Genomic DNA, 12030 nt, shown 5'->3' with positions numbered 1-12030 from the left:
GCTAATCAAAAGGTTGGCTGTTGGAACCCACCAGAAGTTCTGAGGGAGAAAAGACTTTGTGATCTGCTCCTATAAAGGATTTCAGTTTAGAAAACTCTGTGGGGCAGTTCTGCTCTGTCCTGTAGGGTCTCTCTGATTCGGAATCAACTTGATGGCACACACAGCGGTCATTCCTCTAGTCACATGATCCATGTATGTGTGTATAATTTCACTTAATTCTCATAAAAGCCTTCAAGATAATATTGTCTGCATTTTGTAGGTAAAAGAACAACCTAAGAGAAGTTAAGTGCCTTGCCCAAGGTTATAATGACAGATATTTTGACTCTTAAGGTTGATGCTTCTGATTAAAATCAAACAGACCTGGTTTTGAATCTCAGTTTCACCACTCACCATCTGTGACCAGTTCTCATCACCTGTATTAACACTGATATTATCTGCTTTTAAATCATGGCCAGGTTAATTTAAGAGAAAAAACAACCTCATGATTGTTTTGAATTATATTTCTTTGTGTACTAATAAAAACTGTGTACTTAGATGGCTTTTTCATTATGCTTATATTTTTTTCTTAACACCATTCATGTCTTTTGTTGTTCTCTTGGGATATTCAGATTTTTACTACTGATTTGTCATATAATCAGATTTTCCTTAGTGATTTATTGTATGTTCCAGTTTCTCCCAAATTGTTTTTATTTTTTGCTGTTCAAAATTGACATATGTTTTTTCTTTTTGTAAACTTGTTTTTTATTGAGTATAACACCCATGTAGTAAAGTGAGCAGATAAAATGAACACATCTGTTTAATCAAACTTACATCAATCTACAGTACAGTACCAGCACCCCAGAACCACTTCCCAGAAGCTTCCATCAATCCCCTCCCAGTTATTACCTCCCTCTCCCAAAGGTGACTACTTTCTGGCCTCTATAAATTAGTTTTGTCTGTTTTTGAACTTTATATAAATGAAATCATAGTATGCTTTGGTATGTGGCTTCTTTCTCTTAACATTATATCTGTTAGATTCATCCCTGTGATTGTGTGTAGCATTCCTTTTCATTGCTGTATAATATTCCATTGTATGAATGTGCTATGCTTTATTTATCCACTTTTAGACATTTGTATTGTTTCCTTTTTGAGGCCAATAAGAACATTCTTGTACGTGTCATTTGGTATACAGATGTAAACATTTCTGTTGGATATATCAGAGCAGAACTGCTAAGTCATAGAGTATGTATATATTCAGGATTAGTAGATCCTGCTAAACAGTTTTTCAAATTGATCATAACAGTTCATACTTAACAGCAATGTTAAGAGAGTTCATGGGAGAGGATTGCCTCACATCCTCTCCAGTACTTGCTACTGTCTGTTTTTGTAGTTTCAGCCATTTCGGTAGGTGTGAAGACATATCTCATTGTGGTTTTAATTCTTTTTTCTAATGATTAATAATGTTGAGTATGCCAATATTTGGATATCTGAACTTGTTCAGGTCCTTTGCCCATGATGTTTATATACTGACTTATAAGAATTACTGTATATTCCAGATACAAGTGTTTTGTCAAATATATGTATTGTTAACATCATCTCCTAGTCTATAAATTGCCTTTTTATTATCTTAATGGTATCTTTGGATAAACAGATATCTTAATTTTAGTGCAGTTCAGTTTATCAGTCTTTCCCTTTAAGGTGAAGGCTTTTTGTATTTAAAAAATTTTGCCTGTTCCCAGGTCATGAAGATATTCTCTTATGTTATCTTTATTTTGATTTACCCCTCCATAAACTGGAATGTATCTTTGATTACTTTCTTTAGGTAGGTATATGGATACAGATCTAAGAATGTTTTCATAATCTGAAGACATATTTTTTCAACTTAGGAATTTTTCTCTTATCATAGTTTTGAATTATTGCATCATCTTATTTCTTATTGTCAGTTCTTCAAGAACACTAGTTACCTGTGTGTTAGTCTCTGCTTTTTATCATCCATTTTAATCATTAAGGTTTTATTTCTAATCATTCTGAGTAAGTTACATGAGTTTCCATTGCAATCTCTCCTTTGATTTTATGCAGTTTGAGTTCTCTTCTTTTTTGCTAAAATGTGGATTTTAAGTTTGTAATTGTATTTTTATTTCTTTACAATCTTTCCTTATCCCCAAGGTTGTAAATGACAAACTTTGGGCCAGATCTGGCAGGCTGACATATCCTTGTTTGACCTATGTGATACTTTTTACATTTTAATCTGTTTAAAAATCAAAGGATCTTACTTTAAAATCTGAAAGTTATGGCTTCTTGAACCAAGTTTCTAATGTTTTCCATTGTCTTATTTAGATTGTTTTTATGGGCCTTAGAAGGGATCTCCTGGCATCTTTTATGAAGAACAGCATTTACTCCTGGATATTGGAAATTTTCTCTTCTCAGAAACAGTGAATGGGAAAACCATAACATATATAATATGTTGCTTCCACAGCTCTTCGAATCTTAGCTCCTGCCCTCTGTTAATTTCTAAATGCCAGAAGTAAAGCACTATCCTCCATCTATTTCTGCCTCTAAATATAGTCATGGCCTCAGACAGGTTTTGAGTGGGGGAATGGATGGGTCACCAAACTCTGCCTGCCATTGTAAGCATTTCCCCACTGTAGGGAATGACTCTCCTGTCTCTGGTGAACAAAAGCCTGTGGTACTCAGAGGGGGTGAATAGATAGAAAAATCCATTGATCAAAATTCAAAGATCTTTTTGTTATCTCGGGCCTTCATCTAAGCTTTGATTTGTTAATGGTTCTAACACTTACATTCTATTAGGTTAACCTCAAATGGATTTATTGAAACCTTAAAATTAAATATAGCCTAAAATTATATATGCTAAGATTTTTCTCCCTCATTTTTTTCTTTATATCTCCCAAATTTGAGTTCACATTATTAAGTAGAGTATTAGAATGTTAGGAATTGAAATCAAATTACTTTTATTGAGGCTTATATTTTTATTTCTACAGGTCCTGCTCAATCTGGAATTTTGTCAGATCGTGAAGTGGTTAATCTCTTTCTTCATTTTACTGTCAATCCTAAACCCCGAGTTGAGTACATTGACCGACCGAGATGCTGCCTCCGAGGAAAGGAATGCAGCATTAATAGATTCCAGCAAGTAGAGAGCCGTTGGGGATACAGCGGAACGAGTGACCGAATCAGGTATCTGTCATAATGTAGACTCAGGGGCCAGGGTAGGGGCAGCAGTAGTATTTGGCCTTTATCCTCATACTGTGGGAAATAATAAACCAGCATTTTATTTTATGCTTTGTTTAATACATTTCCAAGTTGACATAAGAATCAGGAAGTCAGTGAGGCATCCTGGTCTCCTCACTGAATTATAAGTGAGAGGACTTCTTAAGAAATGAGTAAAGTTACAATGGATTGGGTTGGACCTTCTGTTAGATGAATTCTGTTTGGATGTCCACTGCCAGTGAGCTGAGTTTTAGAACGTAATTGATCAAACACTAGTTTTTACAGGTCTAGCACTAAGATTTCTTAAATAGCCTTACTATGTTTAACGTGAGCTTTTTGTTTGCACAGATATTGCATGAAAAATACTTCAGTGTACATTTATAAAAGCCATTCAATGGGACAAAAGTCAAGAGTCTTGAAAATGTATGCATATAATCCTACTGAAGAATTTATCTTTGGTTTACTGTATTTCTTTAGGTTAAACATCCAAATAGAATCCAAGTGCCAGTTTTCATAAAACATGCCTTTTGGATTTTCTATTATTTAATGGCACTTTAGTATAAAACTAGAAGTTAATAACAAGTTTATTAAAAAATAGAACTTCTCCGGGGGAGACTTCTAAATATGAGGTTAAAATGGCAAAGGCATTTGTGGATATTTAGAAATCATTCATAATGAGACTACTATATATAAAAACTTAATGGAAATATAAAAAAAAACAATGGAATGAAGCCAAAGGTACACACAAAGAAAAAGCAATAATTTAACTGCTTTAAGTAAAAAAAACTAGAGTGAAAGTGAAGTGACTTAAGCATTCACCCAAAGTAGCTAAAAAAACAAATAGCAAAAGAACCATAAGAAAGGAGAAAGAAAATAGGTAAATGTAGAAATTAATTGATCAGAAATAGTAAAAATTGATAAATCCATAAGCTGGTTACTTAAAAAGACCAATAAATAAGCCTCTGGCAAAAGTAATAAAATAGTATTCAGATTTAGAAATAAAAATGGGGGTACAGTCATATTCTGAGGAGAATTTTTTTGAATTCTGGGTTTGCTCTGTGATAATAAATGGAACATCTTGATGGAATGGATCATTTTATAGGCAAATGTAAATTATCATAATTGACTGAAGAAGAAAGCCTGAGTAGACCAATAACCATGGAAGAGATTAAAAGTTATCAAAGAACTGTCCCTTCACAAGGTGGTTTTTACAGGTGAGTTTTATCAAACCTTCAAGGAATAAATGAGTTCCTTGAGAATTAAGAGAAGAACATACTTCTCATTTATTGAAGAAAGCATAATCCTTATACAGAAATCTGACAAGACAAAAAAAATTGTAGCAGATTAATGGAAAAAAAATCTGATTATTTTAATAGATACCAAAAAAGACTTTTGATAATTTTACCTTCATTCCAGATAGAAGTATTTATAGGTCTAGAATACTTCGTTAACATGATAGGGAACCACAAAATAGGGATGCCTGCTATCTTTGCTGTTTGTCAGTGGTGTACTTATAATTCTGACTAATAAAGAAATTAGAAGCTTGAATATTGGAAAACAAGAGGCCTTTTTCATTCTTTGCAGAGGACATTATCTACCTAAGTAATTCGCAACTCCATTAAGCCTAATTTTCCCTTTTTTTTTATAGTAAATATGTTATAATTCCTTCTTTACTAACATGAAATGAGATTCATGATAATATGCTTTGTACATTATTTTTTTTTAAATCAATATAATAGCCTAGTTGTAAAGGAGAACTAAATTAACTGATAATAAAATAATAGAAACTTCAATATGTAGGTGCTTGGGCAAGACTACACTAGAAGGCAAACTGAAGTAGTTAGATGCAGCACCTATATATATCAACATGATAGACAGCTACAGTTGCAGGGTACAGGTGTATCCTAGTAATGTCTCAAATACCAGGAGCAGCATTGCTGTTGAGCATGTCATTTTCTTTAAATGGTCAGTGACCCTTGGTAAACTTCCAAATAAAGCAAAGTATAATGTTCCTTCTATTTATATAAGAGTTGCCTCTTGGAAAAGTCAGTGAAATTAAAATTGCACTAGAAAAATTAAAAATTGGCTTTTTAAATAAAATGGAATTAGATTCAAGGCACTTACTATAAACAAGTTCTTCACCTACATGAATTCTGGCAGGACACTTGAAAATTGATCGGGATTCTTTCTTGGGGGACTGTCATAAGCGTAGCAGCCCTGGTGGTACAGTAGTTAAAGCACTAGGCTTTAACCAGCCACTGTCCAGGAGAAAGATGTGGTGGTCTGCTTCCGTAAAGATTACAGCCTAGGAAACTCTCTGGTTAGTTTACTCTTTCCTATAGGGTCACCACGAGCCAGAATTGACATGACGGCAGTGGGTTCGGTTTTGGTTTTGGTCAGAAGCATCTCAGGAAATTGAAGTGTCCCTACCTCCCTTCCAGTATGCCTCATAAACCTTTGTGATGACGAAGCATGCCTCCTAAAGGGTAAACTCCTTTGGAGAGCAGCTGGTCTACCTGAGTAACCTCAGAATCAGCTTTAAAAGGAAAAAAAAAAAAAAAAAAATCTGTTAGAACCAATAAGAGAGAATAGTGGCCGCTTATAAAATGTGTATGAAGAAATCAATGCTTTTCCTGTTTGTCATCAGAATCCAGTTACAGTATTGAGTAAAAGCAGATCCTATTCACAAGAGTAAGAAGTAACATGAGATATTAGGGTTAAACCCAGTAAGAAATGTATAGTATAGTGCCTTTACAAGGAACTGGAGAATTTTGGCTGGAATCAGACTTTATTAAGGACAGTGCCTTTTCAATGTATTTTATGCGTGTCTTTTCAAAAATCATATATATTTATAGAGGACAGTAGCTTGGCAAAATTATTCTAAAGTTCATCTGAAAGAGTAAATGTTTCTCTTAAAAAGAGTGATATGGATTAAACATGTAAAAGTATTACAAAGCTATGGTAAGTTAGTGTTGTATGGAGCAGACTATAGAGTTCAGAAACCAACCTAAACATAAGTGAGCATTTAGAATATGATAAAGCTAAGGAAAGGATTAACTTCTGGGAAATAACTAAAGTTAGATCCTTACTGATCTCATGTATGACTCTTCGTAGGAATTAAAATTTTAACATGAAAAAAAATGAAACCATGAAAGTCCTGGAACAGGTGAATGTTTATTTGCTATGAGGATGAGGCAGGCCTCGCTAAACTTGGCACAGGTCTAAAGGTTTAAAAGATAAATGACAAATGAGAAATTTTTAAAAATGGATATTACCAACACGGTATAAATAAGTGAAATCTATAACATGCACTTTCAAATCCATATGAAAAAGACAAACATGCCGGTAGAGAAAGATGGGAAGAGAACATGAGTGGGCGTTTCATTAAAGAGGAACTACAGGAGCAGTAAGCATATGATGAGCAAATGTTTCACCTCATTAGTTCTCAAAGAAATATAAGTGCAATCAAAATGCTGCTTTTTATCCATCAGTTTCACAAAGACAAAAAGAAATTAAAATACACATGGTTGATGAGAGTCAGATTCAAACCGTCCTCTTTCCTTTTGGAGTGTAAAGTGTAATAACCTTTCCAGAAAGCAATTTGACAATAAATATCAGAAGGCTTAAAAATGTGCCTTTCATTTCCCTCCGCAGTTCTACTTCTAGAAATTTATTTTAAGGAAATAATTAAGGTTTTGTAAAATGATTTAGGTATAAGATTGTTCATCATGGGATTGTTATAACAATAAAGGCAGAAATAATCAGATTATCCATAAGAAGGGGTTATTTAAATATAGTGAATCAGTAGTAACTCACTACCTTTTTACATGAAAACAACAGGCTACAAAAGTATGTATATTCTGATACGATTTTTAAATAATACATACATGTTCATAGAAAAAAGGTCTGAAAAGGAAATACAAACTGAGTTAACACAGGTTATCTCTGCATGGTGGATTTATGGATGCTTTAAAATGTTCCTCCTGTTTATTCTGTGTGTTCTAATTTTTTTATAGAAAATATATTACTTTTTATAATAAGAAAAAAGATACAAATAGTATAATAAATTTTTTTTAAATTTTCTGTTGTGCATTAGGTGAAAGTGTGCAGAATAAATCAGTTTCCCATTTGATAGTTTGTACATAAAGTGTTCCATAACATTGGTTTCATTCCCCACAGTGTGTCAGCACTCTGTCCATTTCTGTCCTATGTTCCCCGTTTCCTTTTGTCCTGATTTTCTATCCCTTTATGCATTCTCATCTTTGGTTTTGGGCAAATGTTGCCCTTTTGATAGCATGTAATTGATTCTAAGGAGCACGTTCCTCGTTTATTTTATGGGTCCATGGTTTGGCTGGAAGGTGGTCTCTTGGAATGGCTTCCATTCCAGTTCAGAAGGGTGTCTCAGGGGTTCCTCCAGTTTCTGTCAGACCAGTAAGTCTGGTCTTTTTTGTGAATTTGATTTTCTGTTCTACAATTTTTCTCCTGTTCTGTCTGGAACCCTCTGTTGTGATCCCAGTCAGAACAATAGGTAGTGATAGCCAGGCACTATCTAGTTCTTCTGGTCCCAGGGTCGTGTGGGCTGTGGTTCATGTGGTCCATTAGTCCTTTGAACTATTTGCTCCCTTGAGTCTTTGGTTTTCTTTACTCTCCTTTGCTCCGGACAGTAAGAGACCAATAGATGTATGTTAGATGGCCACTCACAAGCTTTTAAGACCCCAGATGCTACTCATCAAAGTAGCATATGGAACTTTATGAACTATGTTGTGCCAGTTGACATAGATGACCTCTGAGTCTGTGGTCCCTCACCTTTGAGCCTAGGAACTTCATCCTGCAAGGTGTTTGGTTATGTCTAAGAAGTTGCCCTGACTGTGTTCCTTGTGTGCTCTATTGTCTGTCTTAATATATATGTAGCACCTACCGTTACGTACGTAGAAATTTTTTAAGGTGGTCCTCATGCTCTACTGGCAGTTTCCTATAGTGGTTTTTGATCCAGGCAGACCTGGGGTTATGTCCCAGCTCTGTCACATTTTTTGATCAGGACAAGTTGCTTAATTTCTCTAAGTCTCAATTTCTTCAACTACACAAACTTAGGATAATAAAAATAGTTCTGTGTTACCTAGTTTCTAGGACTGTTGTATTGATTATAGGAAATAATTCATGTAGAGAACTGAAGCTGAGAGCCTGGAACATTAGGAAAGTACTCATTAAGTGGTGGTGTGGTATTAATAATAGTAATAATCAAAGTTGTTGAAAATCACTGCTTTACATTACAGATTATCTCTGATTTTATAGACTTTCAGTGCCATTTGTACTTAATGTCTGTTTTTGTACATTTATAAAATCCTTACATTGGATCAGTATATCTTAACTGTTATGAGCAAACTAGACTTTCCCAATGTTCTAGTGTGAAATCTTCATTCTGTCCCACCGGTATGAATTAGGTCCTGTCCCTACAATATTCTTACAAAAGCCTGCTTCCTTTATAGCTCTTATCACAGTTGATGATTATTTATTTGTTCTTTTGTTAACTCGTTTATTATCAAGGTCCTCCACTAAGCTGTATGCTCAACAGGAATTGATTATTTCCTTAGTGCCAACCCCCGTACCTAAATATGATAGGCCCTCAGAAAGTATTTATTGAACTAATGAATTGTCATAGTTTGGTATGCTGAGCTTCAGGCCTAATGGCTGAAACTTCTGTGAAGTTGTGAAGAAGATATGCAAACATGCTTGGACTAGTTCATCACTAAAATTATTATAACAAAACTGGATATTTAAGCTAAATAAATTCCTTTGACTCTCAAAACTGTAGAGTACAGAAAATAAATTCTAATTAAATTCCAGTTAGGTTTTTCTACCTTTAAAAGGAAGTTTTTATAAGCAAACAGACTGACATTTCCAAAGATAACCTAATTTGTGATAGTTTTCCTTTTAATAAGCAAAATTAGATGCTCCAGGTAACACTTAAAAAATTTAATTCTTCAGAATATGAATGCTTACTGAATTATTTATGTTATTTTATATTTGGCTTCTTTCTTTCAGGTTCACAGTTAATAGAAGAATTTCTATAGTCGGATTTGGCTTATATGGATCTATTCATGGCCCCACGGATTATCAAGTGAATATACAGGTACACTTTTTTACTCATTATATATCATCTTGAAATATACTAAACGTAATTTTACGACAAAATCCATATTTCAGTATAATCGTCAAAGGAATCAGAAATCCCATATGTAGTATTTTAAGCCTAGAGAGTTCTGTGTTACATGGGTAGTTCCAGCCTGATAGTTCATACCACTATCAGCAGTTTCAGAAAATTGGGGGCCTTGACAGAAGTATTAGTTCACAAGTTCTCCTTTGTCCAGGAAACCCCTTCTTGGCACCTCCTGCAGTACACTAATTGTCTTAAAACAACCACCTGCTTTTCCCCTCATCCTTTGAGCTCTAGGGTCCTAGAGGCTTTATGATTTTTGTCACTACTACAAACACCCTGCTGACTTGCGTTGGTCTGACCATACCTTGACTCATTCTTTAGGTCTGTTCCACCTTAGTTCTTTCTCATATGACACTATTACCTAGCCTGGAAGAAAGTAAATACCTCTCCCCTTCCCTTCTAGTAAACCAGTGTTCTCCATAGTTTTGATTGCACACCCAAATTAGTGAAATTATTTTTTTTTGTTGTGCTTTAGGTGAAGGTTTACAGAACAAATAGTTTCTCATTACACAGTACGCATATTGTTTTATGACATTGGTTAACAACCCCACGACATGTCAACACTCTCCTTCTCGAACTTGGAGGACCTTTTTTCTTTTTTGGTGAAAATATACGTAGCCAAAGATACACCGTTTGAAAAATTTCTGCTTGTAAAATTCAGTGACATCGATTACATTCTTACAGTTGTGCTGCTATTCTCACTATCCTTTTCCAAATTATTCCATCACCATTATCTTCAACTCGCTGCCCCCAGGCTTCCCATCAAACCTTTTGAGTTGCTGTTGTCAATCTGCTCTCACGTAGATAATTTTTTTTTCTTGTACTTTAGATCAAGTTTTACAGAACAGAATAGTTTCTTATTAAACAGTTAGTACATATATTGCCCTATGACAACGGTTAACAACTCCACGACACGTCAACACTGTCTTTTCTCAACGTTGGGTTCCCTATCACCAGCTTTCCTGTCCCCTCCTGCCTTCTAGTCCTTGTCCCTGGACTGCTGTGCCTCATTAGTCCCGTTTTGTTTTATGGGGCTGTCCAAACCCCAGCTGAACGGTGAACCTCAGGAGTGACTTCACCGCTGAGCTAAAACGGTGTCCAGGGGCCATACTCTTGGGGTTTCTCCAGTCTCTGTCAGGCCAGTAAATCTAGTCTTTTTTTGTGTACGTTAGAATTTTGTTCTACATCTTTTCCAGCTCTGTCCAGGACCGTCTGTTGTGATCCCGGTCAGAGCAGTCAGTGGTGGTGGCTGGGCACCATCTAGCTGTACTGGACTTAGTCTAGTGGAGGCCTTGGTAGCTGTGGTCCATTAGTCCTTTGGACTTATCTTTTCCTTGTATCCTGGTCACTTCATTCTCTCTTGCTCCCGAAGGGGTGAGACCAGTGGAGTATCTTAGATGGCTTCTCACAGGCTTTTAAGACCCCAGACGCTACTCACCAAGGTAGATTGCAGAACATTGTCTTTATAAACTGCGTTATGCCATTTGAGCTAGAGATACCCCAAGAGCATGGTCTCCACAGCCCTCCACCTAGCAATTCAGTCCCTCAGGGAGTTTTGATGTGTCTGTGGAGCTTCCATGACCTTTCCATGTACAAGTTGTGCTGGCTTCCCCAGTATTGTGTACTCTTACCCTTCACCAAAGTTACCACTTATCTACTGTCTATTTAGTATTTCCCCCCCACCCCTTCCATCCCTTGTAACCAACAAAGATTGTTACTTTTTGTGCGTGAACTTTTTCACGAGTTCTTTCAGTAGAGGTCTCACACAATATTTGTCCTTTTGTGATGGACGTATTTCACTCAGCATAATGTCCTCTAGTTTCATCCATGTTACGAGGTGCTTCACAGATTCATCATTGTTCTTTATTGTTTCATAATAGTACATCGTGTGTATATACCATAGTTCATTTATCCATTCATCTGTTAATGGGCATCTAGGTTGTTTCCATCTGTTTGCTCTTGTGAACGATGTTGCAGTGAACATGGGTGTGCATATGTCTATTCATGTGACAGCTCTTATTTCTCTAGGATATATTCCTAGGAGTGGGATTGCTGGATTGTGTGGTATGTCTATTTCTAGCTTTCTAAGGAAGCGCCATATCATTTTCCAAAATTGTATCATTATGCATTCCCACCAGCAGTGCGTAAAAGTTCCGATCTCCCTGCAGCCTCTCCAGCATTTGTAATTTCCAGTGTTTTAGATTCGTGCCAGTAATGCCGGGGTGAGATGGTATCTCATTATGGTTTCAATTTGCATTTCTCTAATGGCTAGTGGTTGCGAGCATTTCCTCATGTGTCTCTTGGCCACTTGAATGTCTTCTTTGGTGAAGTGTCTGTTCATTTCCTTTGCCCATTTTTTAACTGGATTATTTGTCTTTTTGTTGGAGAGGTGTTGGATTTTCTTGTACATTATAGAGATTAGACCTTTGACTTGTAATGTCCCAAATTTCTTTCCCAGTCTGTAGGTTCTCTGTTTACTCTTTTGGTGAAGTCTTTTGAAGAGCATAGGTGTTTGATTTTTAGAAGATCCCAGTTATCTACCTTATCTTCTGGAGTTTGTGTGTTGTTGGTTATGGTTTCTATCCTGTTAATGCCGTGTATTAGGGCCT

General features: G+C 35.8%; 1 protein-coding gene across 2 annotated transcripts in view; it reads left to right on the top strand.

The window, feature by feature from the left end:
- The window catches only part of BTBD1 (BTB domain containing 1), a 55134-nt gene that overhangs the window by 33481 nt on the left and 9623 nt on the right, over nt 1–12030 (top strand). For both annotated transcript variants that reach the window (XM_004370676.2, XM_023725975.1), the window contains exons 5-6: nt 2979–3171; nt 9247–9334. In XM_004370676.2, the coding sequence (XP_004370733.1) occupies nt 2979–3171; nt 9247–9334 (281 nt within the window). The remainder of the gene's footprint in view (nt 1–2978; nt 3172–9246; nt 9335–12030) is intronic.

Source organism: Trichechus manatus, unplaced genomic scaffold (assembly GCF_000243295.1).
Source record: "Trichechus manatus latirostris isolate Lorelei unplaced genomic scaffold, TriManLat1.0 scaffold00009, whole genome shotgun sequence".
In the NCBI taxonomy this organism is placed as follows: domain Eukaryota; kingdom Metazoa; phylum Chordata; class Mammalia; order Sirenia; family Trichechidae; genus Trichechus; species Trichechus manatus.
Note: the sequence above shows the minus strand (reverse complement) of the source record. Positions and strands in the feature narration are given on the sequence as shown.